We start from the raw sequence: 25,961 nt of genomic DNA, 5'->3' as shown, positions 1-25,961 counted from the left end.
CCAGGACACCTTCCGTTGCGTCCCAACTGTGAAGTGCTCTGCTCCGTGTTACGTAAGCAGCTTGCGTTATGATGGGACAGAGCCACCACAGTGCTGGTTTCACACTGGCTCTGCTGATTCCCCTGGTGTACACTCTCTGACCGTGGCTGATTTGAGGCTGATGACATGATGTCACTGAACCCAGAGGTGGAAGGCTGTGACCGCCATCAGCCCCCTTTTTTCCTTTTTTCTTTTTAAAGGTGCAGAAGGCTGTGACTCTGCAGCTGGGTGTAATAAACTTTCTTTCCGCTTTCTTATTCCTTTCCAGAGGCCAGGGACTGTGCATCTTTCCAGTCTCACAGTGCCACACACGGCGACAGCCGTAAGTGGGAGTTTCAGGCATACACGCAGGGCCTGGCTTTGCTGGTTTGGTGTCTCCTTCTCTTTAGTTTCCAAGCATGGACTTGGGGAACTACCTGGGGACAGTACTGTCGCTTGGGCGTTGCCCTTTTCTCATCTCCATCTGTGTCCTGGCCACGGCTGCCCAGGGCACAGTAGTGGGCCTGGTGCAGGAGAGGCCTGGGGGGCAGGTCTCATGCCTCCCAGTCTTTAAGACCAAGAGCCTTCCCAGGGTCCTAGTGCCTCACGGTTCCCAGGAACATCTGGGCTGTTGCTCTGACGGGGGTCAAAGGGGGTGGGGGTGACAGATGGCAGCAGGGGTTGGGGGCGGCAGGAGGCTGATGAGGCCTGTTGATACCTTTCTTCAAAATCGAACTGGCACAAAATCCATAAATAATTTGGAAACCAGGAAGTTGTTGGTTCTACCAACCAAAGCTACAACTCTTGGGGCTCTTTTCCCTTAAACATCTTACTGGGGATTTTCTCCTGTGATTCTTAGCTAGAACAGGTCTCTGCTGATAAAGAAATTCGTTTTCTTGGGTGTGAAAGGTGCTAAGACGGTTAAGAGCCAGGAGGAAGGCGGAGAAAAGACACACTTTGGCGCCATCTGCTGAAAGCTTCTGTTTTTACATGCCGTGTACATTGACAAAACAGAAATTTTGTATTGTTTTCTGATATGTGGTTTTGAACATCTCCTATAAGAAGAAATATGGAAAACATAAATTTAATAAAAAAATTAATTAATACTAACTTATCCCCCCAAACATTGATTGACTCTGCTATCGGGTTGAATTTTAACTCTACTTCCTTCCCCCTCCGACCTACCCTCCCTTCAGAGACTGGCATCCAGTGGGACAGCCGAGGCCGGACGGACGGCGAGCGGCCTGGAGGAACTGAAGCGGAAGCCAGCACAGCCCTGCCTCAGGAGAGAGAGCACTTCCCGCCACTTCTGCAATCCGGCAACCCCAGCAAAACGGAAAAAGGAAAGGGGTGCCAGCTGCTGCTGGCCCGACAGGCCGCGCGGCCCGGCCAGCGCTGGGCAGGGCCTCCGCCGGGCAGCCGGCACCTGCAGGGCCCACGTGGAAGCGCCGGCCCAGGCTTCCTTTCCACCCCAAGGAGCAGCTTCGGAAGAGCCCATGCCGCCCTTCTCCTCTCCCTCTTTTCAGTTTTACTTTATTCACATTCTCTTTCAACAGTTTATTTGTAGGACACTGATAGATAATTTCTTCTCTCCCCAAGAAGACTAGACCTATCTCACAGTGGCATTACTCAGGATTTTCGCATCGTTGGACGCTTTCCAAAGGCTGTCTCCGCTGTGCCCTCCCCGCACTCTGGGAGGTGGGTGGGAAGCTGCCGCTCCCTGTGCCTCGGAGGGTGAAACCCAGGCTCCGAGAAGGCAGAGCCTTTTGTCTGGACACCATAGACCAGCCCCTCGGGCTCCCAGTTGCCCCCTGGGGCCTTGTAGGGACTCAGGGGCCATGTGGGGCTTATGTCACATGGAGAGGCAACGGGGTCACCCTGGCCAAAGCCTGAGTGACTGCTGTCTACCCCACCCCCCAGGCTGTTCGAGCAGGCGCCCCATGGGGCCAGGGAGGGAAAACCCTGCAGAGATGTGCTCGAGAACCCCTGGGCCTAGTGGGGGCGGGCAGTGCAGCAGCTGACTCATGGGCCACTGTGGAGCTGGAACAGAAATGCAGGCTCCACTGCCTGCTGGAACGAAGCCACGCTTGTGGGGCAGGCGCTGGTGCACAAGGAAAGAGGTCTATTCAGGCTGCAGGTGCCGGGCAGCCCGGAGAATGGTGGACCCTGTTTCAAAGACCACCTCCCCTTCCTGCTCAAGCCCGCAGCTCTCGCAGGGACGGGAGGGGAGTGCGTTCTTTCTAATTATCTTGGTAGGTTTCGGTGCATTCAGGTCCTTTCCATCCATCTCTCTAGCTCTTGGTGGCTCAGTGTAAGACCCTCCCCGCTGTGCCATCTTGGTCAAGAGGGGAGACCCCTGAGAATTCCCTGACTGTCTGGGAGCAGGGGTGTCCCACCTGCGGCCCGCAGACTGCACGCGGCCCAGGATGGCTGCGAATGAGGCCCAACACAAAGTTGTAAATTTGCTTAAAACATTATGAGATTTTTTTGTGATTACGCATCACAATGTATTTAATGTGTGGCCCAAGATGACTCTTCTTCTTCCAGTGTGACTCAGAGACGCCAAAAGGCCGGACACCCCGGAGGGTAACAGAGCCAGGGTTCAAAGCCAGAGTGGCTCCTGTGCAGTCCCCGGGGGGCTTTTAGTTACCTTGGCACGTGAGATGGGGACAAATAACTACAATGCGGGGTGGGGGGGTTCCCACACCAATCAACTCTCCAACACCAGCGGGGTGTATTTCATTCAGTTCCAGCAGTACCTGGAGGTGGCATCAGAGGCCACAGGTTAAGGGCTCAATCCTCCAAGGCTGCTTCCCAGCGTCAGACACCCATGGCAGGTCCAAGTCATCACCTGTGCTTCTGACCACCTATAGATCAGAGGTTCCCATGACCCCTGCTCAATAATTTGCTGGAATGGCTCACAGAACTCATGACACAGTTTACTTATTAGATTACCGGTTTATTATAAGAGGGGTAGTTATGGTAAAGGGAAGGGGTCAATTACATCAATAGGAGGCATTTCTGTTGGTGCAATAAGCTAATCACAGTGATGCTGGTTGTAAAGAATGTCTTCAATTTCCAGGCCCATCGCTATATAATAAACAGTTATTTGGAATACAAAGGTGCTTTAGGCTCAGTTCAAAGGTTAGTTTGTCTGGGTTTAACAGCCAAAGGTTTGAGCAGAAAGATGTGCAAGACAGTGCCCGTGGGAGAGCAGCTCCGACTCCATGTTTAAGGGGCTCCGTTCACTTTACTTCCTACACGTCCTGTGAGAAAGGAGGCGAGAAGCTGCGGAGGGAAGCCGCGGCGGGGCGAGTGGCCACGGGTGGTGATGGAGTGGTCAAGCCTTAGAATGAAACATGCACGTTTCGGTCCAGCGATCTATCAGCTTCTCGACCCTCACAGCAAGCTCTCCAGGACTCCGTGTCCTCGTTTCTAAGATGATGCTACCCAGAGTACCTACTTACACTGTATGACTGGGGTAGCCAATGAACGCATTAGGAATTACACAATGTCTGGCGCTAGGATGTGCTCAGTCAATATGCGCTCTAATTACTCCTACTGATTAGCATGGTGGAAGGTCCGACAGGACAAGTTGGAGGAGACGCAGTTTCTAGGCAGAGCGAGCAGGGGAAGGATGGGGAATCCAGGGGGCAGAGCACACTTGGGAAGAGGGGAGAACTGAGAACACCAGCACACCAGTGTTCGAGGGCAGGTGCTGGGGGTTGTCGAGAGGGGGTGGGCGAGGCCAGAGCGGCATTGCCAGGGAGGGGCCCTCCCCCACAGTCCCCTGGGTGGGTGCTTTCTGCCCCCAAGAAACTTACAGGAGGGCACCCCGAGCTACAAAACCTCCCTTCAATGGGCTGCAATAATGTTTTGGTGTTTTCTTTTTTCTCCCTTCCTTAGAAATGCACTTGCAATTTCTCTGCCCATCTCTGCCCCGAGGGTGGCCACACAGGGGCTCAGCCCTGGGGTAGAGCAGGTCTGCTGAACACGTTACCTGGGCGTCCGACAGGCCAGGCCAGCTCTCCACGTGGCCCTCTAGCCAGGCAGCGCATCCTCTGCCACGCACACCGCCCCACGCAGGCGGGAAGTGGAGAAAGGAGAGAAACACTGGCCAGGACGGAAGGCAGGAAGTATTGGAGGTCTGTGGATAGGCAGCTGCTTTCAGGCCTCTGGCTTTGCAAAAGGTACATGCGCTTCACAGTGACTTTACAGCACGTCTGCTTGTACAACGGTGCCATACGTGTCTAGGGCTGGCAAGATGCTGTATTTGTGCGATTCTCCTTATTAAACATCTCCAAGTGTTCAGAGGGCGAGTTGAAACTAGTAGGTGGGAACACAACATTTGCTCCCACCCTCAGCAGCTAAGGGTGGAGCTGTGCCTCCCCTGCCCTTTGCGGGTCGAATTCTCCACCACCTGCACCAGGTGCTGCTGAGAGCGCCCTCTTGGCAGAGACCACGCCGTCCCTGAATCAAAGTCTGGGCGCATGCGCTGTGCTGCTGACCCTCATCCGCTCTGCTGACAGTGCAGGTGGCAGGCTCAGCACAATCTGGACAGTAAACTTTGGTCCTGTGTACAGAAATACAGCTACTTTAGTTAATGTATAGGAATGTAGTGAAGAGGGATGAAGATGGTGGTTAAAGATTAAACACATCCCTGATGCCGAGTGGCCCAGGTGTTGTTTCACGCACTTGACCTGCGATGACTGCTCTTCGCAACCAGGTGAGGTAGATGCCGTTACTAAGCCAATTTACTGAATGAGGAAACCGAGGCAGAAGTCTAGCAGCTCCCCAGACTGCCCAGCAGGAAAGAGGTGGAGCCAGGGTTTGAACCCAGGCAGCCTGCCTCGGTGTCCCCTTCTCGGACTTCATAGTTGCTGTACCTCTGCCCGGACTCATGGGTCTCAATTAGCTTCACACGGCTTTTTTAAAAGTGGAAATCTCTTCCATCCTGTCCCTGTTCCTGATAGCTCTCTCTAGCGCCTGCCCTCGCTAATTCACACAAGTCTTCCTTTTTTGGCCTTCTGTTCACTAGGGCCCCACAGCGGCTGGGTTCCTTCTTTCAAAAGGCCCTCCTTCTAGCAGATGACCTCTCACCCACTGCATGTGGACTGTCCCCTCCACGTCCATCAGTGTGAGGAGGGTTGTGCCCAAATGGCAGAGATGGACGGAACGACCATCTATAGGTAGGAGGGGTGATGTGGCTAAAGCCCCTCCCCCCAAGTTGTCACATGGAAAAAGGCAGATGTCTCCTCTGGAGATAAAAAGACATGAAGACTCCTGTATATTATTGGGGGAGCCCAAACTGATACAATATTTTCAGAGTGGAATTTTGTAGTATGTAACAAAATTTTACATGTCCCTTTCCTTAGCAACCCAGTCCTCTAAACTTATGTTATAGATCTGTTGGCAAAAAAAAAAAAAAAAAAAAAAAAAGGCATTGCAAAAGTGTTTGTGAAGAGGATGTACACAGCAGCTTGGTCTGCACAAGCAAAACTCAAAAGGCGCATCAGTGTGCGACCAGAGGCCTGGTTCGGTGGCCCGAGGGCTCTGCTGCCGGGGCGCAGTGAGCTGACACCGCGCACTGGATCTGTGCATACTGACCCACAGAGACCTGCTCTCTCCACCACTAAATGAAAACGCTGTGCAAAAGCAGCACATAGAAAATGTGCCATTAAAGACAAGTGTGCAGGTAGCGACAGAGTTGTTTGCCAGTATTCCTTCTTTATTTTCTTTAGTATTAGATCTGGTCTCCCCCTGGCCCTACCGGCTGGGGGTGGGGCGAAGATCCAGGGACAGGGTAGCCCAATCCTGCACTTATGCAGCAGGCGAAGCCTCTCTTCAGCCAGGGTTGACAGGAAGTCTACAATCTGGCCAACAGGACGCGAGCAGAAGTGGTCATATCCTTCAGAAGGAAGCTAGATGTCGTCCACTTCCCCGTCATCTTTCTGCCAGTGGACCGCAGAGACAAAGCTGTTGCCGACAAGGACCACTGCTAGGGGACAACACTTCATGGAACCCAAGCAACTGCCCACCTGGTCGCCCTCCTCCAATTGCTTCTAGAAAGAGAGGGAAACTTCTATCTTGTCTGAACTGCTGTAGTTTAGGGTCTCTCTTATAGCAGTTGAATCTTATTCCTAAGTAATACAGTATGTGTTTATAATATTCCTACTATCAATAATAAGTAACACACCCAGTACTTATTATGTTCAAGGTACCTGACATGTAATAACTCATTTAATTTCACAACAACCCTATGAGGTGAGCAGTGTGGATGTTGAGAACGAAGGTACCTACTAGAAAGGGCTCCTGGTCACTAACTGAGCTCAAATTTTTAAACAGAGCCTAGCAACGATTTCTACGCAGGGGCCTCTCACAAACTGCACTTCAGGGAGACAGAAGCCTGCACTCGCCGCTGCACAGCTCGCCCACCCTCCTGCACTGTCCTCCTGCCCCCTGAGCCAGCCCTTGGAGAGGAGCCCCTGGAATCCTGTTCAGTAGAACTGACTTTCCCGTGCAACCCAAGCTGCGCAGCTCTATCCCCATCAGCATCTTTACTGACCAAACAAAACAGCTCCTTTCTGACCAATCAGGAAAGTGTCTGTTGAACCAACAAAACCTCGAGTCCTCATTTGTGTGACTACAGACCAACCAGGGACCAGGGGCAGGCATTCTCTCTATGTAAGCCAGCTCCCCTCTAGCTCAGGAGCCCATTTTGTCTTTCCGCTGCAGAGTGAAGACTGTGTTTTGCAGGCTGAGCTGAAGTAGCAAAGGTTGCAGGCCAGCGCAGGCCAGCGCAGACCACGAGGAGTGTGCTCCTTGTCTGGCCAGCCTGCCCGGGGCCTGGCCCCAGGGCTGCCTCACCGCTGTGCTGTATCACAACTGAGCTGTTTTGCACTGAATAAAGTTTCCTTCTTCACCACACCCCAACTGGGAGATTCCTGTTGGCATCAAATTGGCACCAGCAACCTTCCCTTGACAGGAGTATTATTGTCCCCATTCTACAGATGACAGAACTGAGACATGAGCAGGTCAAGGAAGTTGCCGAGGGCCTTCAGAGAAGAGGGGCAGAGCTGGAACACACACTCAGGCCATTGGATGCCAGGATCCCAAGTTATCACAGGAATGTGAGATTTGGGGAAGGGACAGGGCAAGTTCCCTTTTTTGTTTTATGCATTTCTGAATGTTTGCGTTTGTATAAGTTTGTGTTATTTTTACAATATAAAATAGGGAAGTTTTTTTTAAAGTAGTCTAAATAGTTTAGGGAAAAATAAGCACAATGGAGAGTAATAAAATTAATATAAAACGCAACTAAAAAAGAAAAAATTGCTCACTCTGCCTCAGAGAAGCAGGAAAGGTGCCCGTTCTGAGCCCTGACATTATAACAAGACATGTTAAAGGATGGGTTTGATGCTGAGATGAGCACATGGGACCAAAAAATGCCCTGGGATGGGCCAGCGGAGCCCGCAGATGCTGCCGTGCAAACAGCCCTCCGAGTCAGCGCGGCCTCCCTGGGAGCCGGCGCACCGCCTCCCTCTACATCTGTAAATATTTAGTGCTCCAGTGCCTGGGAGAAGAGAAGGACTGGCCTTCTGTAAACTTTCCTGCGCTGCGTGACAGCCTCAAGGGGCACGTATTCTGGGCCATGCTGTTGCACCATATTTGGGCTGAAATGAGTAGATGGGTGATTGTTTTAAATCTTCTAACTGGAACGGAGGACATTAGGTTCATGCAGTTTAAATGGACTCGAGAGTTCTGGCAAGTTCTTTTCTGAAGAGCTTCTGGCCTCTCAGTCCCCTCAGCAGCTGGCCTGGCAGAGTTTCTGAAAGCTGAAGAGGCGGCCTGGTCACGTGGGGATGTCAGCGTTGTTTTAGAAGCAAAGACAGACATTCACTGTTGGTGGGAGTTTCGTTTCCTAGCTCTGTCATGGACAGGACCGGGCGAAAGAGCCGGTGTTGCCTCTTGCTACTGGGTGTCCCTGGGAAAGGGAGGTACTTCGAGTCTGTTTCCTCATCTATAAAATGGGGATAAAAACACTGCAGGTTAAATGAGACTGTAGACGTGCTTGGTAAACAAGAGAGTTCTCACCCAAGATGCACTTAACAGGGTGTAGGGAAGAGATGAGTTCTGTCAGGGAACCTGGAGCGGACTTTGGTGGGAGGTAGATTTGAGCTGGGTCTACAGACCCCCTGAGAGGCACGTGGGGTTTCTCCAGGGCCGGGGGTGATTTTGTTCAAGGCCTGCGGTTCAGTGCTCCTCCCCCTCGCTCCCAACAGTGACACATCTGGGAACAAAACCCGTTCACAGCCGTGACCCAGCAATCCCACTTGGGGGAAGGGAATTTCAGGAACTAATTCCCAGAGAGAAAGAGAAAATTCACTACAGATTTTTTTAAATAATAGCCAAAAAAAAAAAAAAAAAAAAAAAAAGGGAGGGGGCCTACATGCTGAAAGTAGGGAATGGTCAAATAATTCTAATCTAATAAATGCAATGTCTGCAAAATAATGATCATGACAGCGATATCACAACATGGACATCATCACGTGGTCATGCGACCTGGAAAAGTGACCACAGACCAGCGTGTGTGCACTGTAGCGGCCAGTCAGAACATGGGCACACGCGCGCCGATCAGAATGCAGGGAAGGAGAAGGCCTGCACTTGGGTAACAGTCCTGTGTTGCCTTAGAAATTCCGAACAAGACCTGAGCGTCATTGCAGTGGTGGGGAGGCGGTGACGTCTGGCGTCAGGATCGAGCTTTGGACTCCGCTCCACCGAGAGCAGCTGCTGAGACCTCGAGCCACCGTTTAACCCTCTCAGGCCCAGCTCCTTGCCGTGAAGTAGCCGCAGTCACACATACCCCTTGGGGCTCTATAAGGATTAGACGACGTCACGTACATGGCCATAGTGAGTGAGCCAGTCCCCAAACCTCATTGTTCCCCGCCCCTGAAGGATGAAGCCGGGAGCCTGGGGGAGGCAGGCAGTGCCAGCCTCACACCCGAGGAAGAGAGCGGCGAGGCGGGGCATGGGCGGGAAGACCCTCCGGGGCAGGGTGACCGTGGGCCAGGCAGACGGGGCTCCCCGGCACAGTCCCTGGCGCAGGAGCGCGCATCCGCGGCCCGGCCTGCACGGCCCCCGTGGCGGGGCGGGCGGCAGGCGGTGGATGCCGGGCCGGTGGCCCGCTGTCACTCCGCCGTGCTCACTGCACTGGGCCTGAGCACATTTTCGTGGTCACCATGTTTCTCTTCTTGTCCCTCCTGTTGATTCCACCTCTGTAACTGCTGGTGTCTTCTCCACTCTCCCTGATACTCCCATTTGTTTATCATTTCTTCACAAATGTCACCCAAACGTACAGCTGACGTCACCATTCAAACACCTCTGGTGGCTCCTGGGTGCCTGAGACGCCGGTGCCTACCTGGCGCGCCAGGCTCTGCCAGGCCTGCTCGGCCAGCTTCTCGGTGCCCTCCCCTGCCGGACCCGCGTCGTGTCCGGACTGACCGCCGTCACCCAGCTGCGCTGGGGCTGCTCAGGAGATCACGGTGGCTCTTGTGGCCGGCTCTGGCCAGGGAGTAAGAATCGGACCTGGACCCGGCTCTCACATCCAGGGACCGCGCCTCTCCAACCCCGCGCGGTTTCAGGGAGCGTGACTGTGGGCGCGGGAGGCTTGAGAAAGACCCTGGCTGGGGCCCAGCCGGCAGCGTGTCGCTGAGACAGGCAGACGCCAGGGCTCCAGGCCCTGCCCACCGGGCACGTCCGGGAAGTCCTGCGGCAGCCTCCCCCTCGGCCGGGCCGGCCCGCCCCCGCCCCCGCCCCCGCCCCCACAGCTGCGGCTGCGCCTGTTCCGGTCCGCTCTCCCGTGTATGAGATTTGCGTGCCTCTGTCCAGTTGCCTGCTGTCCTTCTGCGCTCAGGCCTGCAAGTTTGTCCCCGAAGCCCCTGTCCCCCTTCCCTTCAGCCGCGGATCCAGTCACCCTCCTGTCCAGAGAGTCCCCGGCTTACTAGTTGGCAAGGGCCGGAGCACGGCCCGGAGGACACATGGGACAGGCTGGTGCTTTGAGAAGGTTCTGGAAGGGAGACAAGACTTGTCCAAAGGGGGGAACTAGGTCTGGTGCCCTTCAGTCCCACAGCGGCCTAGGTGTCATCGCTGCCAGGGACGGCAGGAGCAGATCACCCGTTTCCTCCTTGAGAGACGCCAGGGAGAGACGGGTGCACCCGAGGAATTTCGTGTTACCTTTGCTGTGATCCGTCCTGCTAGGTTGTAACCCGTGCCATGTGCGTTTCTGAAAATCACCACAGAAATAAAAACCACAGGGCTTAAGGGGGAAAATGGGGCTGGGTGCACAGAACACAAAGACTCCATCAGCGAGATTTAAAAACAACATAGAAACCTGACAAAAACGGTGGCACAGTTAATGAGCCTTACATGGTTAAGAAACCCACACCCAGCTGTGGCCTGTTAGCGGGCGGAGGACCTGAGGCTCACACGTGGATGGGTGCTGCGCCCAGGCCCGCTGCTGTGCGAGAGGAAGGGAGAAGGAGAGAGAAACAAGAGATAAGGGAGAAAAGGAAGAGCGGACACGAGGTGAAACACAAAATGGGCGGAGTGGAAACAGGACAGAGCATCCCTAGGGCCAGGAGGCCAGGGCACAGGCGGCTGCTTGGAGCCGTGTCAGGTGGGAGGAGGAGGTCCTGCCACCGGGGAAGCTGCGACCCAGGCCAGGGGCCGCGCGGCGGGTGTCTGGTCAGAGCTGTGCCCCCGGTGCTCTGTGCATTCCTTCACCGCTCAGTTCTGCTGGGTGCGGTTTTCTGTGTTCATCTGGTGTGTGTGTGTTTTTTAAGGTTTTATTTATTTATTTTTAGAGAAAGGGGAAAGGAGGGAGAAAAACATCCATTGGTGGCCTCCTGCAAGCCCCCAACCGGGGACCTGGCCCGCAACCCAGGCCTGTTTCCTGACCAGGAGTTGAACAAGTGACCTCTGGCTTTGTGGGGCTGATGCACAACCCACTGAGCTATGCCAGTCAGGGCACATCCGGCGATTTTTGAAGATAAAATTTTGCATAAGCAAATGCAAAAACGCACTATTTCCTGATATCATTCATGTTGGCACAGATTTGCATTTCGAAGCAGGTGTTATAACAGGACTGTACTTAAAATCAGTGAGGAAATCAGTTGGATTTTGCTCCGTGTTTGCACCTCTCCAGTGGTCACGTCTCCTCGGTCTCCCACTGGACTCGTCCCCTCCTCGGCTCCCTCCTCCTGGGCTGCCCGCTTCAGTGCTCTCCGTAACCGGGGTAGCCGATGACCTTCGCACCCTGGCAATTTGGTTGGTTCCCTTAGGTTTTGATATTGCCTCTTGAACGATTTTCAGGTGCTTGCTAACTGTCAAAAGCCCTTCTTGTGGTGGACAGCGCTGAGGGCCCCTCTCGTTCACCCAGCCCACCCCTTCCCTCTTTGAATGGGCGGAGCTCCTTCTGCCTAAGGGACTGGACCCCAGGGCTCACGTGGGGCTGTGCAGACCTCCGCCTGCAGCCCGGCTCCTCCCTGCGCACCCCCCGGCTGCTGCTCGCTCCCCCGGCCGCCTGCTGCGAAGGTGTTCCCTCGAGAGGGACTTCCCTGATGGGAATAGGGACATACCTCTCACACTCCCCCACAGCACTCTCCTTAGGTACTTTCATTCATAGCACTTTACTGATCACCACCTGACACAGCATAAATTGTTCATGTGTCCCTTTATTGTCCATCTGTAACAGGGCACGGCCAGGCCCCCCCCCCCCCCCCCCCCCGCCAAAGGGTATTTGTAACGCGATCCAGAGATGGGGGTGTCCAAGAAAAATATATTCTCCCCACCCCAGGGGGTGCTGCTGTGGGGATGGGAGCTGCGAGCAGGGCCCTTGAGAGTCATTTTGCATGTCAATAACAGGGTAGCTTCATTCCTCCTATGCAAAGAGTGTTATTTTGCACATCACCAAAGCTAATCAGGAAGGTTTGAAAGACATAATACAAAATGTAACAGGGAAGAGGAGAGATAGGGCCCTGCAGGAGAGACAAAGGGGCCCAGACTCTGGGGAACAGTGTGAAGACCACACAGGAAAAAAGAAGGGAGAAAGGACTCTTGCTCGTAGGCCAGGAGAAGCTGCCACATGGTTATGGATTAAGAGCTGGAGATCGCAGCGACGCAGCGGAGGGTGCTGAGACCCGCGAGAGGCCTGCCGCGCCGAGCCCTGGACTTCTGTTCTTTTCCTTCTGAAGGACGGTCCCCCTGACAGGCCTGACTGGCCTATCTGGGCAAAGAGGGGAAGGCAGGACGGTATGTGTGTTGGTGATTGTTTTAAAGGGATTTTGAGGTTTAAGGGTGACATTTAGCCATTAATCGAACCTGTATAACTTTTAAATAAGTAGTTCTTTTCATCAAACTCTGCCATTCAGAGACATAATTCCAAGGGCGGCGGGCAAAGGACCCACAACCGAGGGACCCCGGGGAAGGGGGGTGTCATTGTTTCGATAAGAGCATCTGGGCTGCCCGCCCCACGGCTCCATTTGTTCGGTAACACATCTTTCCCAGTAGGCGACCTTGTTCTCAGGTGTGTCCCGGTGTCCAGAACTGAGTCAGGTGCATAAGGAGATGCTCAATAAACTTTAATGAAGAATGAATGATCAGTATGGATTATGAACAGTGATTAATACACAAAAATCCATTGTGGAAATTATAAAATTAACAACAGGAGTTGAGAAACCATAAATATAAACTTTTTAGATTAATCTCTCAATAGATTTTTGTAGTATTGTCTTTGGATAAACATTGTCTTGGAACATGACAGTTATTGTCCTTCAGAAGAAAACAAAAGTCCGGAGGTCGGCTAGGTAGGCATCTCCTGGTTCCCAGCACCATCAGCTGCGTCGCCGCGATTTCCAGTTCTTAATCCAAACCCACGTGGGACCTTCTTGTGGCCCACTAGGAAGAGTCCTTTCTCCCCTTTCCTTCCAGCGTGGTCTTCGCATTGTTCCCCCATGGCATGGAGTGAACAATCTCCGAGTTCTCACACATGCACGCTGTAACCGAGCGAGCTGCCGGCATGGATGCTACATCTTGCTTTTCTGCTTCCCCAAACCATGTGGTCAAAAGCCTTGGGTCCAAACCCCAGCGCGAATCCTCCCCCACAACCCCAGGTCTTGATTCCTTCCGCAGGGGCTGCTGAGGGGGCGGGGGTGTAACTGCTTGCCTAGATACCTCCTGTGTTACAATTCTGCAAACTTCCTTGGTTAGCCTTGTTGATATGCAAAACAGCCCTGGCAGGGCGGCTCAATTTGTTGGAGCAACATCTCCTACACCAAGATATGCAAAATAACCATCTTTGCATATGAGGAATGAAGCTACCCTCATGTTACAGACATGCAAAACGACTTTCAAAGGCCCTGCCCCGGTCTGGTATGAAGCTGGCCTGTTACTGATCCACAAAGTAACTCAATGGCCCAGCTTCCTGTCTCCCATCCCCCATGGCAGCCCACCTGGCGGGAGGTGGGGGAGAATATCCCATATTTCTCTCAGACACCCCAAGCTCTAGACCTTGTCACGAATCTCCCTGGGGGGGGGCTAGCTGCACCCGGTAACACATATGCTTTATGAACCCTGGAAATATGAAAGATAATGAGTCTTTGTTAATAATATGAGTAATAATTCTGGTGCTTACTGAAACATTACTAAGTAATTTTACTTTCTAAACAAACCCAGTGGAGCCCTGGCCAGTGTGCCTCGGTTGGTGGGAGGGTCATCCCATACACCTAAAGGCAGTGGGTTAGAGTCCTGGTCAGGGCACATCCTGGGCTGCAGGTTCGCCCCCCCGCCCCCTGGCCCCCCGTCTGGGTGCATAGGGGAGGCAACCAGTTGATGTTTCTTTCTCACATTGGTGTCTCTCTCTCCCTTTCTCCCCCCTTCTCCCTTTCTCTCTCTTTAAAATCAATAAACATTTTAAAAAATCCAGTGGAGAAATCTGGCAGACACGAGATTTCAACTGATCAGTCAACAGCACGGATAATGGGACAAGAGCCACATGATGCCTCCCGACGCGATGCTGTGAGAACGCGACCACCTCCACTTCGCAGTGTTGCCGCCAGGCTGTGCAGCCTTAATCTGATTGTAAGGAAACACTTAGATAATCCCAACCCGAGGTCTCATTCTACAAAATTACTGACCTGTTCTTCTAAAAAATGTCAGTAACACCCAAGACCAAAAAAAAAAAAGACGCCGAGGACCTATTCCTGATTAAAGAAGACTAAAAAGATAAGACAACTTGGATTAGATCCTGGATCATAAAAACTTTGCTACAAATAATGTCATTGGAGCCCTTGGTAAAATTTGAATATGGACATGTTGGCCGCGACAACAGCACCAGCGGGTTGGGTGGTGCGGTCAGACTGGACCTCAGCTCAGTACCCTCAGTACTTGATGTCTAGCTAGGGAATTTGGAATTATTCCCTAAGACTCAAACTAAGAATCTTTATTTAGAAAGTCACAAAGGTAGAGGAAGTGAACTGTAGGAGAAATGGGCTCAGGAAGCAAGTTACAGAGGCAGAAGGGCCTGGGGAGCTTAGGAGGGAGAGGGGTGTCGGTAGCGCCCTGGGGAAGAGCCGGGGGGCGCTGCTGGCGTGTTCTGTCCTCAGGCTTTTAAGGGTCGGGGTTTTAGGGGAGGTCCCAGACGATCTGATAGAATCTGCATCAGCTTTCCGGGAGTGTTCTTTCAGGGTCGTGGTCTCTACCGATTGGTCAGCGCTGGGGCAGGGCGTGGGGGTGGTGGCCCTTAGTCAAAGCAGCTGGTCTTGGGGGCAGCCAAGATGGTGCTGGTCTGATTTTGCTGCTTTTCAGCCCTTGGCACTGTCATCCCTGGGGGTTAGTGCTTAAGGGTGTGGTCTTGCAGGGACCTGCTTGGGAGTCACAGGAGGCCAGTCTTGGCCCATTGTTCCTCCTCCAATAGGGTCTATCGAATGACTAGCAACACGCCAAGGAAGGAGGGGTTACCCTGGGGGCGGCGAGGGCCTTGTTTTTCCAGTTTTGCCCCTTGCTAGGCATCCGAGCTTTCTGCCCTAGTGACCTGGCCCATGGTCCTTGCTCTCTGCTCCAGTCTGTCTAACTGCCTAAGACAGATGATATATTTAGGGAATGGGGCTGTGTCAGTTTAAAATTTTCTAACTATGATCATGGTACTTAATTCTTAGGAAACCTATGCTTGAGAGTTTTGCCACGAAGGGCCATGACATCTGCAATTTGCTCTCAATGGTTACGCAAGTAACAATAATATGCAGACAGACATTGAAAAAGAAAAAGCAAGTGTGGCAAAATCTTAATGACTGGTACTTTTGGGTGTATTTTTTTTTAATATAAAGATTTTACTTATTTATTTTTAGAGACAAGGGAAGGGAGGAAGAAAGGGAAAGAGAGAAAGATCGGTGTGAGAAACATTGATCAGCTGCCTCTCATTCGCGCCCTCAGGGACCGAATGCGAAATCCAGGCAGCAAGCGCCTCAACTGCAAATTGAACCCGTGACCTTTCCCTTTGCAGGATGACACCCAACCAACTGAGCCACACCCATCTGGGCTGGAAGCATTCTTTATCAAATTTTCTCAAGGTTCGAAATTTTGCAAAATAAAGAACTTGAAAAAATGACCACAATCAACCAAAAAAAAACCCAAATGACCCAATTCAAAAATGGGCAAAGGACTTGAAATAAACATTTCTCCAAAGAAGATACACAAATGGCCAATAAGCACATGAAAAGATGCTAATCATCACTAATCATTAGGGAAATGATATCACTTCACATGCATTAGATGGCTGCTGTTAAAAAAAAAAACACAAAAAACAAAATAACATGTGTTGGTGAGGTTGTGGAGAAATTGAAACACTTGTGGGCTGTTGGTCGGAATATAAAACGGTGCATCCTCTGTGGAAAACAGTATTTCTTTTCAAAAAGTTAAAGAACAAGACTACCATAGACTGCAGCATTCCATTTCTGGGTATATATCAGAAAGAACTGAGAACAGAAACCTGTTCATACCAGCATTAATCACAGCAGCGGGGAAACCCAAGTGTCTGTTGCGGGGTAAACAAACCGTGGAAGCTACATGGAGTATTATCCAGCCTTAGAAAGGAAGGACGTTCTGACACAATTCATAACAAGGATGACCCTTGATGTCGTTAGGCTCAGTGAAATAAGCCAATCATACACACACAAAAGACAAATACTATACAGTGATTCCACACCTACAGCGAGGGCCCTGGAGTAGTGGGATTCATGGAGACAAAGCAGAGGGGCGGGTGCCAGGGCTGGGGAGTTCGTGTTTAGTGGAGACAGAGCTTCAGTTTTGCAAGATAAAAGGCGTTCTGGAGATGGATGGCGGCGATGGTCACACCACAATGTGAATGAACTTAATACCACGAAGCTGGATACTTAAAAAATAATTAAGGCGGTAAGAAGTATGGTTGTGTATTTCAGCCACAATTTTGAAAACTTTTTAAAAATGACAAGGAAGTAAAAGAGCATTTGGCAACAATTGCCAAGTATCACAATAATTGATTCTGGCAAGAATCATTAATGGAGTGAAAATTAGTGGGTAAACTCGAGTCTCTAGAACGTACTTCTTAATTGCACAGGAAAATACAGTAGCTTTATTGTAGTGGAGGAAGCTAGGAGATGGGATGGAAGTGGCCGTCCCAGCACCAGGACCAGCTGGCGTTGCGTCTCTTGACAGGAGGCACTGGGGACACCATAGGACCTCTGTAGGGTTCCTGCCAAAACGGATGCAAAAACCCCGATCTTATTATAAAGAAAACCGAAAAGCCCGTATTGAGAGACATCCTCCAAAATAACTGGTCTCTACTATTAAAAAATGTCAAGGTCACGAAAGATAAAGAATGACTGAGGAACTCTTTCAGAGTGAAGAAAGCTGAAAAGGCAGGACAACCAAAAGCAATTCACAGCCTGGCATATTCTTTTGCTGTTAAAGGATGTCATTTTGAGATTTGGTGAACTCTGAATAGAATCTGTAAATTGGGTTATAGATAATAGATTATATATACTATATATCTACACATAATTGGTGTCAATTTCCTCATTTTTGTAATTGTATTGTGGCTATGTATACACATGCTCCAGTTCTTAGGACATATATAGTAAAGTATTCAGAATTAAAGGGGTATGTTATGTTCACCCTCAAATAGTCTTGACAAAATTGTGTGTGTGGAGAGAGAAAAAGGAAAGGAAAGCAAACATGGTAAAATGTTTACATTTGAGAAAATCTGGTGAAAGCTAAGTGAGAATTTTTATATTATTCCTGCAACTTTTATGTGCTTAAAAATTACACAAATCAAAATAAAATATTTTAAAAACAACAACAAAAGGGCAAGTGGAACCCAGGCAGTTTATGACAAAGGTCTGATGATAACGCAGCACAACGTGCAGACGAAAACAGCACGTAGAAACAGAAGGATTAAACTTTACCCTGTCAGTGTAAGAAACATGCAAACCTCGAGAGAATTTTTGGTGAGTTTATTTGCACCAAAATGACAATTGCTGGGAAGCAAAATCTCAGTGGATTAAGAAATGCTTAGGAGAATGGTAGTTTATCACTTTGTTTTATGCATTACAATCAAAGGAGGAAATACGGGGGTGGGGCGGGTTATACGAAATTCATTGGTGATGGATTAGGGAGATGAGATATCAAAGGAGGGGAAGGGCACCTCATCTGGGATAGGATAAAAGGTAAAACAATAGGCACACTTTTTTTTACACAGGTGGGTAAAGGATAAAAGTCAACAATTAAGGTAACAATGACCAAAGAGGACTTGTGGTCTTAGCTCGGGTGAGGTGGCTGTGTCCGAGGGGGTCTGGAAAAAGGGATGTTACCTGGACATTCCAAAGGTCTGTTATCACAGATGCAAAATGACAATAGACAGGCTCAATTAAGGTAAAGACTGACCTTTGTCAGGGAAAAATATCGCCCTAGGACACGACCACCCACCACGAACTGCTTTTAGTTAACAGGTTTTAATTTTAGACCATCCTTTGTGGCTACTTTTGGTCTCTGAGTTTGTAAGGCCACCTAACGCGCCTCCCCTGACCTGGTCATGTTAACATGTGGCCCCATTTCTTCCACGATCCTGAAAACTTTGGCATCTGCTAAACCAAGCATACAGGTAGGTGCAGTCGTGTTTGCCCAAAGTATCATGTATCCAAATCTCCTTTGAAAATACAATAAATTGAGCACCAAAATCCTGCTTGATTCTCATCCTTTGTTATTTGTTATCCTTATCTGAGATAATGATGACTGTAAACTGTTTAATTAAAATAGTGAGCATCTTATTCTCTCCAGATGTGAATGTTTCTTACACTGACAGGGTAAAGTTTAATCCTTCTATTTCTACATGTTTTTTCCTCTGTACATTTTGCTGCGTTGTTATCATCAGACCTTTGTCATAAACTGCTGGGTTCCACTTGTCTTTTGTTGTTTTAATATTTTATCTTGATTTATGTAATTTTTAGACACATAAAAGTTGCAGGAATAATACAACGAATTACAGGAATAATACATGAATTACAGGAATTCCTTTGGGATTAAAACATTAACACAATTAACTCTACCTGATATTTGGTTGATAAAGGAATCTTCCATGGCCTGTGTGGTCAGTGGCCAAAACTCGCGGGGTGGTGAACAGATGTCATCTTCAGTGTGTCACAGGTGGGCACAGGTAACCAGGTTCTTGGCGGACAAAAAACTGAACCGAACACACAGTTTATAGCAGAAAGCGAGAGAAAGCAGATTTATTAAGCCACACAGAACATGGGAGCAGGCCAACTCTGAGCAGAGCTGAGCGGAGCTGAGCGGAGCTGAGTGGAGCAGAGCAGTGCAGAGCAGAGGCTAACAGAGGCTGACCTAAGTGTCTACAAGGATTTCTATTGTGCTTGTACAAGTCATTATAATACTTTAAAGTTACTGCGCATGTGGTCTCCCATGATTTCCTTGATTGGCCACCTGGAAGGGGGGGGGTCCTACAATGCTAATTTATTATAATATTATAATGAAGCAGGGTACAGGTAGCATCTTCTGCGCAGGTGCATTCCTGATTCACTAGGACTCAGTGCTTTTCCTGAAAGCAGGAACTACTAGTTTTAGAACAGGGTCTATGCCCTTTATCCATAATCTTTATCTTAGCCCTGGGGCACCTCTGGAGTTTCCTCCTTCCTGACTATCTTCTGCCTCAACCTAACTGGCCAACTGAGCAATTTTCTCACTCAACTGCCTGGACTTCTGTTACTTCGACTTCTTAAATGTTTAGCCTGCTTCCTAAATGTTATTTTCCTGCCTCATCAGGATGACAGCCGTCAACAATACAGGTCTCAAAAGTGCAGGGCTTAATTTATACAAAACAATACTGGAGTATTATTACAATGTGGGTGCATATGTTACTGCCTGCATCTAATGGTTCTTAAAAGTACGACTGAATTCTTAAACAGTTAGCTTTTATTAATGTACATGCAGCATTGGGATAGGTTCCATGAACTTTGGAAAAGAAGTAAAACACATGATGCTTGCATACAGCTGTGAAAACCACGGAAATGACTAAAGAGAAAGACCTAATTATTATGTAGACTTAAGTGAATTATTCTCTGATGAAGGTTTTGATTGCACACTAAATGCATTTGGAACTATGAATCCCAAAGGAGTGCCTGGCACGCAGCCCACATTGTCCTCGTAGGAGGCACAGCATGCATGCCACGTCCCCCAAACACCAGGCAATGCACAGTGGGTGCAGGGCTATAAATAGGAAATGACAGTTTACAGTATATACTAGACATACTTAAGCAACATGACGCTGATGAAATAAGGGAACGGGAGCCTAGGTAAAGAGAGCATGAGCATTATGTACAGAAAACAGAGAAATCACATCTTGTGAATGGCAATTGAGGGAGAAACTTCTGTAGAAAGACAGGAGGGCACAGCAGGACGCATTTCTGCTCTGGTTTTACAGACGCTGGGATTCGAATCCTGGCTCTTCCACTAACTGCTGGAACCCGGCACATTAATTCTCACAAACCTCATCTCCCCACATCCGCAATGAGGCTACTGCCTTGTGCAGTTGTTAATAACATAGTTAACATCCCATTGTGTTACTGTTATGTCTGTCTTCCTCAGTGGATTGTGAGCTGCTCACAAAGGGAATTGCATCTCAATGGTCTTGGTGTTTCAAATTCCCAGTACAGCGTCTGACTCATGGTGGATTCTTAGCAAATGTTGAAATGCTAAGAATCACAAAACTGCCAGGAGTGTGCAACCCACAGCCCGCAAGCCGCATGCCACAAAATTGTAAATTTACTGAAAACATCATGAGATTTTTTTGTGATCACGTGTCCCAAAGTATTTCATGTGGCCCAAGACAACTCTTCTACTTCCAGGGTGGGCCAGAGATGCCAAAAGGCCGGGCACCCCTGCTGCACTTAGACTGTACTGGCAGCTTAATATGAAGGGAGCGCTTGCTTTGTTCCTGGCCCTGTGCTAGGAGCATTTCATGGATCATCTTATTTAATTCTCACACCATCCTCTGACTGTAGGTATGAACTTCCCATGCCAGTGGGGAGGATACTGAGACTTCGAAACCTCCTGTTTTCAGGGCTAGTAAGCGGCGGAGTCCCCGCTTCAGCTGAACAGCTTCAGCTAGGCCAGACTCCAGGCGCTGCTCTGAACTAGCAAAGTGGAGAACTGGGCTTGCTCCTATTTTAGCTGAGGAAAATTCCATGGACCAATAGGAGTTTCAGAAGCTGCCTGAGTACCAAAAAGGGCAAAAATTCACGAGAGGGGTGAGAGCATTGTAGCCCCAGTGACAGCTTCGGAGCAGGCTGTGCGGAGAGACAAAGGGGGTGGGGGCTGAAGGAGCACCCGAGGTGCATGCTGGGTTGTGGGGCCAGCGCTGTGGGCAGGTGAGCACTGGGGGGAAGCAGGAGCTCCATTCGGGGCTCCTGGCAGTTGGAACAAGCAGGGCCGGGGCCCAGAAGCCTGGAGGTGGATGGCATGGGGTAGTCAGAAAGTGCTTCTGGGAGGGAACTCACTGCTGCAATTCCAGGAGGGAGCGGAAGGAAAAGCACTGGATTTGGCAACAGATTGCAGGCAGCCTTAGTCACTCTTTAGCAAGAAAAGAAAATGTAGCAATACAGAGGCCCCTTAATTACATAGCCATTGGTGCCAATTCAAGGTGAACAGGAACTCTCAATTTGGGGTACAGTGAAGAAGACTTTATTCAGTGCTAATAGTTGAATCGTGATACAGCACAGCCCTGGAAAAGCTCAAACGTATTACAGCTCAATTGCTGAACAGCAGGGCTAAGGTTCTGCTCTGCTCCACCTTAGTCAGCATCAGAAAGGAAAGTGTGCTCCCCTGACCCCCGGAGAACTGACTTATATAGCCGGAAGTCCCTGCCCCTGATTGGTCCACCCTCATGCAAATGAGGGTTCCAAATCGCCATCATTTGATTGGCCCAAAAAAACCCCTCCCTGTCCTGATTGGTTGGAATGGAGCTGCTCTCATTGGTCAGTGAAGATGCTGAAGATGTATAGGTAGCTGGGCAGCTCCAGTTGGATGGAGAAAGTCTCACTTTTATTGGTTGAAATGATTCCAGGAACTCGTCTACAGGGAGCACCATGCAGACAGGCAGCTCAGTGCAGGCTCCTCCCCGAGGCTGGCTTGTGTGAGGGGCCGTGGAGCAGTGGCTGCCAGGCTGCTCATGCATTTCAGCCCAGTGAGCGGCCAGCAGCCCTTCTCAACAGGTGCATTCATTCTCCAGGTAGAAAAAATCTGATGACTAATGAATGTAAAAGATGCCATGAGCAGATCAAAGACTTTATGTTCAGAGAGGTATTTCATTTGCTTGTTCTTTAAGTTTCCTACTGGTTCAGGACTCACGCTCCCAAAATACTATTTAAAATTTGCTGTTTACTAGAATTACTAAAGCGGGTCGCTGGTCCTCACTTACGCAGCTGGTGACAGAAGCAGGGGTGGCTGCTGTTCTCTCCAGGGTAGCACAACGGCCCGTGCGGCGGCTCCGCTGTCCCAGGTCCTGTCCCCGGGCCGCCCTCACTCGCACACCAGCCCTGCGTCCAACCCTAGCTTTTCTCCCCATCCCGGAGCACAAACTTTACAGTCGCGTCTTACTCCTTTCCTTGTAACGCCTCTTAGAGTCATTTCTTCTCAATTTCCACCTTTTCCTTTCTCAACCTTTTTGTTTCCCTTCAGTGTCCTCTCATGACCTCCCTGCCTGCGCTCGGAACCCAGCGCCAAATTAATGATCAACCAGCGTTCGGACACCACTCACACGACTTCCTCCAGTTGTCAAAACTCTCAGTAGTTGCCCCCGGGCGGCAGAGTGAGTGGAGATGCCTGGGTTTGACATTAGGGGCCTTTCCCACCGGCTCCTCTGGGGATGGTCCTTGACGCTGCGCGCAGCGCAGCCCTCTGCTTCCCGGAATGCCCCTTCCACAGCCCTTGCTCAGACCTGGCCAGGTGCCCACTTCCCACACGAGGCTCTCCTTGGCCAGTTATTCCAGCCGAGGGTCCTTTAACACTTGGGGACCCCACCCCACCTAACACCGAATTGTGTTACACACTCGTGACTCGGTCTAGAGGGCGGGATTCCATTTTTGGCGGAACTTCCACGTAGGGAGCCCAGGATCCCTCCTCAGCGAAGCTGGAGGAACGGAGCGGTAGTAGAGGAACGCGCTCCTGGCCTGGGCCCGCCACCTACTCCTCTTCCCGTGAGATTCGGACGGTGTGGGTCCGACCTCTCGACCCCGCCGGCCGCCTCGGGGTGGGCGCATAGCCGACCATCCAGGCACACAGCTGCGTCCAGGGCGCTTCCCCACCTCCTCCCAACCCCCCCACGACCCGGCCCAGACTCCGGACGCCGTGCTGAGCCCGGAGCTCCGTTCCCACCTCCTGTCCCCGCAAGGGTCGTCCGGCGGGAGCCGGGCTGGTTTCGGGACTCGTAGCCACTGGGCGACCACCACCCCGGGGACCAGCGCGGGGGGCGCGGTGTCCCTCCCTCCGGCGCGGACAGTGGGCGGCTTGGGCGCGCCCTGTGCGCGGGCGGGCCCTCCCGTCGGCCCCTCTTCTCCTCCCCCGTCGCCGGGAGGGGCTGCCGAGGGGCGTCCGGTTACATCTCCGCCTTCCAGCCTCCCGCGCCGAGCTGCTCCGGTTAGCGGGACCGCAGCTGGGGACCATGTGGGCCGCGATCTGCTGGCGCCGGGCTGCGTGGATGCGGGCGCTGCTGCTGCCGCTGCTGCTGGCGGGGCCCGGGAGCGGCCTGCCCCGCCAGGAGCTCTTCCCCTTCGGGCCGGCACACGGGGACCTGGAGCTGGAGCCCGGCGACGACCGCGTCTCCCCCGCCCTGGAACTGAGCACCGCGCTGCGCTTCTTCGACAAATCCGACATCCACTCGGTCTACGTGAGTGCGCCCCGGGCGGAGAGGGGGTGGCCGGCAAGGGAATAGGGGGCCGAGCAGCGAAGGAAGGAAGGAGGCCGGGGGCCCAGCGAACCGGACGGACGTGGGCGTCGGGGGCGGGGACCGACCCGTTGGCCGCTGAACGCGGGGCGCGCGCTGGGTCTGCATGCCCAGTGCGCTCCTCCTGCCTCCTGGTCCCCGACGTCCGCGTCGCCCGGTCACTGTCGCCGAGGAGCTCCCGGGGCTGGGGCGCTCGTCCCGTCTGCGCGGTCCTGCGTGCACCCTGCTCCCGCTGGGACCCCGAGACCCAGGGCCCCCGGGCGGAGCGTTCTCCCCCGCGGCTGTGCGCGGCATCGCGTCCGGGAAGTCGGTCTCACCATTGTCCCGAGGCTTTGGGGACAGGACACCCGCCCGGTGAGGCCAGGCGCGCGCGCGGAAGCTTCGGGGGGCAATGGCCCGAGCCCGGGGTCAGTGGGAGAAAAAGGCCGCTCAACGCGTCTCCGCGCCCTAGGAAAGGAGCGGACGGGCGTCCCCCGCACCCCGCCCCCCTCCCCCGCCACTGGCGTGTGCAAACTCCGGCTCTGCCTTGGCAGCGGTTTCGCTCTCTAGTTCAGCTCGGTTCAGTCCAAAGTTCAGGGCTGGGGAAGCAGACCTTCCTGGTAATCCAGTTTCCTGTAGCCGAGCGTTGTCACCTTGGAGGCCCTAAAGGAGCCCGGCCAGGTGACCTCTAGCTTTCTGCAGCCTGCTCAGAACCGGCCGGGGGCGCCTCGTGCGGGTCAAGGCCTTTGGTGGCGCTGCCGCCCGCTGCCGTGCACCATGTGGATTTCACATAAAGCTGTGTGCATCCAGAAGGGGGACCACAGGACCTGGCTGTGCACGGACTGCGCCTTTGGCCACACCCACGTGGAGCCGGGCGCTTTGCCTAAACAGAATGAGACTAGGAAACCTCAACCGGCAGGGACAGTCGCCAGCGGGGTGGCTGAACTGGCCGCCTTGGGCAGTCTGCTGAAGGCTGTAAGACCCTTCTTAGAGTATTGTTTTTAAGTGCATAAATTAAAATCCACAGGAGAGACAAGGAAATTAATCATGTTGAAATACCGATCAAAATATTAAAACAAAATTTTCGTGAACCTATATATGCGCTTCTTTTTAACCACAATAAATAGCGACATGTAATGATGGATGCAACGGTGGGTCAGTTAATGACTGAACTTTCCGGGCCATGAGGTCCGTAAACAACATTGGAGACCCCTGCAGCGGCATGAGAGCACCTGTGACATCTGCCATTGGCGGGGCCACTGGGTGCGACTGCTGCTGAGCATTGTTGCCTCTGTGCTCAACGGAGGGAGACACTGGATACCAGTTAGGGGTACTGAAAAAAAAATTCCTTTTTTCCAACTACGTTAACAGACCCACTGAATTGTAGTCATGAACCCCCATGGGGTCACTGGGCCCCAAGTTAAGAGCCCTGGTGTTACATAGGGGACCTCCTGTCCCTGCGTTACTCTTGGTGTCAGACTAACCACAGACCTGGAAAGTTCATCGCTAAAAATTGATTCCTGTGGAACATTACCTTTTGGGTCTCTGAGAGTTTGTTTGGCATTTCGATGAGAAACAGTCCCGGGGCTCGCTACGGATCTTACGTCCGTGCCCAGGCGGGGCTGCCAGGGAGCCGCCTCTGAGATGCAGCGTAGCCGGGCAGTCGTTTCCTGCGGGGGCTCCCAGAGCCACACCTGCGCGAGGCAGGAGACTGAAGGCATCTGCCTGAGAGCGCAGGTCCCTGGGCTCTTGCATGATCAGCCAGAGGGTCAAGGCTGTCCTGGGAGGAGGTGTGGCCCTGGGTGAGCCTGCGTTCTCCGGAGGGGACCCAGCCCGGCGTCCGCCGCCCTCTGTAGCTCCGTAGATGCTCTTGGAGCGGATAGAAACCCTCATGGGGCCCCGACTGAGAAACTGAGGTGACAGGGTTGTGTGAGCGTGAGCCAGATGGCCTGTGCTGTTCTGGGCACTGGACTAGGAAAAGGGAGGAACACCCATGGAGAGAAAAAACGATTATTGCATGAGTGTATCTGCCCTTGTCAGGGACTTGCTAGTTTTATATTGTTTAAGCTTCAAAACAACTCCCCCCTTTTTTTCAGATGAAGAAATAATAACAATTAGTAATTACCCAAGGCCAAACCACCAGTCAAATGCCCCAACTAGGATTACAGCCCAAGTCTGTGTGTGTCTGACTCATACAACTTTCAAACATCAAGCCCAAAACATGTGGAAATGGACACAGGGATCGTTGTGGGCTGGGGCAGTCAGGGAAGACTTCGCGGCGAAGGTTGCATTAAGACTTGAAGGACAGGCTCAATTTCGGGAGGCGGGGGAGAGGCCGTTTCACGGGGGAGAGACCACGGGGGCCAGCGCGTGACGACGGACCAAGCTCGGCCTGTGCAGGGAGAGTGAGGAGCAGGATCCACTC

The 25,961-nt window shown here is 51.8% G+C and overlaps 1 protein-coding gene across 1 annotated transcript in view; it reads left to right on the top strand.

The window, feature by feature from the left end:
• Window positions 1–23,109: 23,109 nt before the first annotated feature.
• The window catches only part of NID1 (nidogen 1), a 67,838-nt gene continuing 64,986 nt past the window's right edge, over window positions 23,110–25,961 (top strand). Inside the window, exon 1 of the mRNA XM_054575500.1 lies at window positions 23,110–23,500. Within this exon, the coding sequence (XP_054431475.1) occupies window positions 23,276–23,500 (225 nt within the window). The 5' untranslated portion in view covers window positions 23,110–23,275. The remainder of the gene's footprint in view (window positions 23,501–25,961) is intronic.

Source organism: Pteronotus mesoamericanus, unplaced genomic scaffold (assembly GCF_021234165.1).
Source record: "Pteronotus mesoamericanus isolate MK-2021 breed Mesoamerican mustached bat unplaced genomic scaffold, CSHL_Meso_final contig_303, whole genome shotgun sequence".
NCBI classification, from domain to species: Eukaryota; Metazoa; Chordata; class Mammalia; order Chiroptera; family Mormoopidae; genus Pteronotus; species Pteronotus mesoamericanus.
This window is presented reverse-complemented; position numbering and strand designations above follow the sequence as displayed.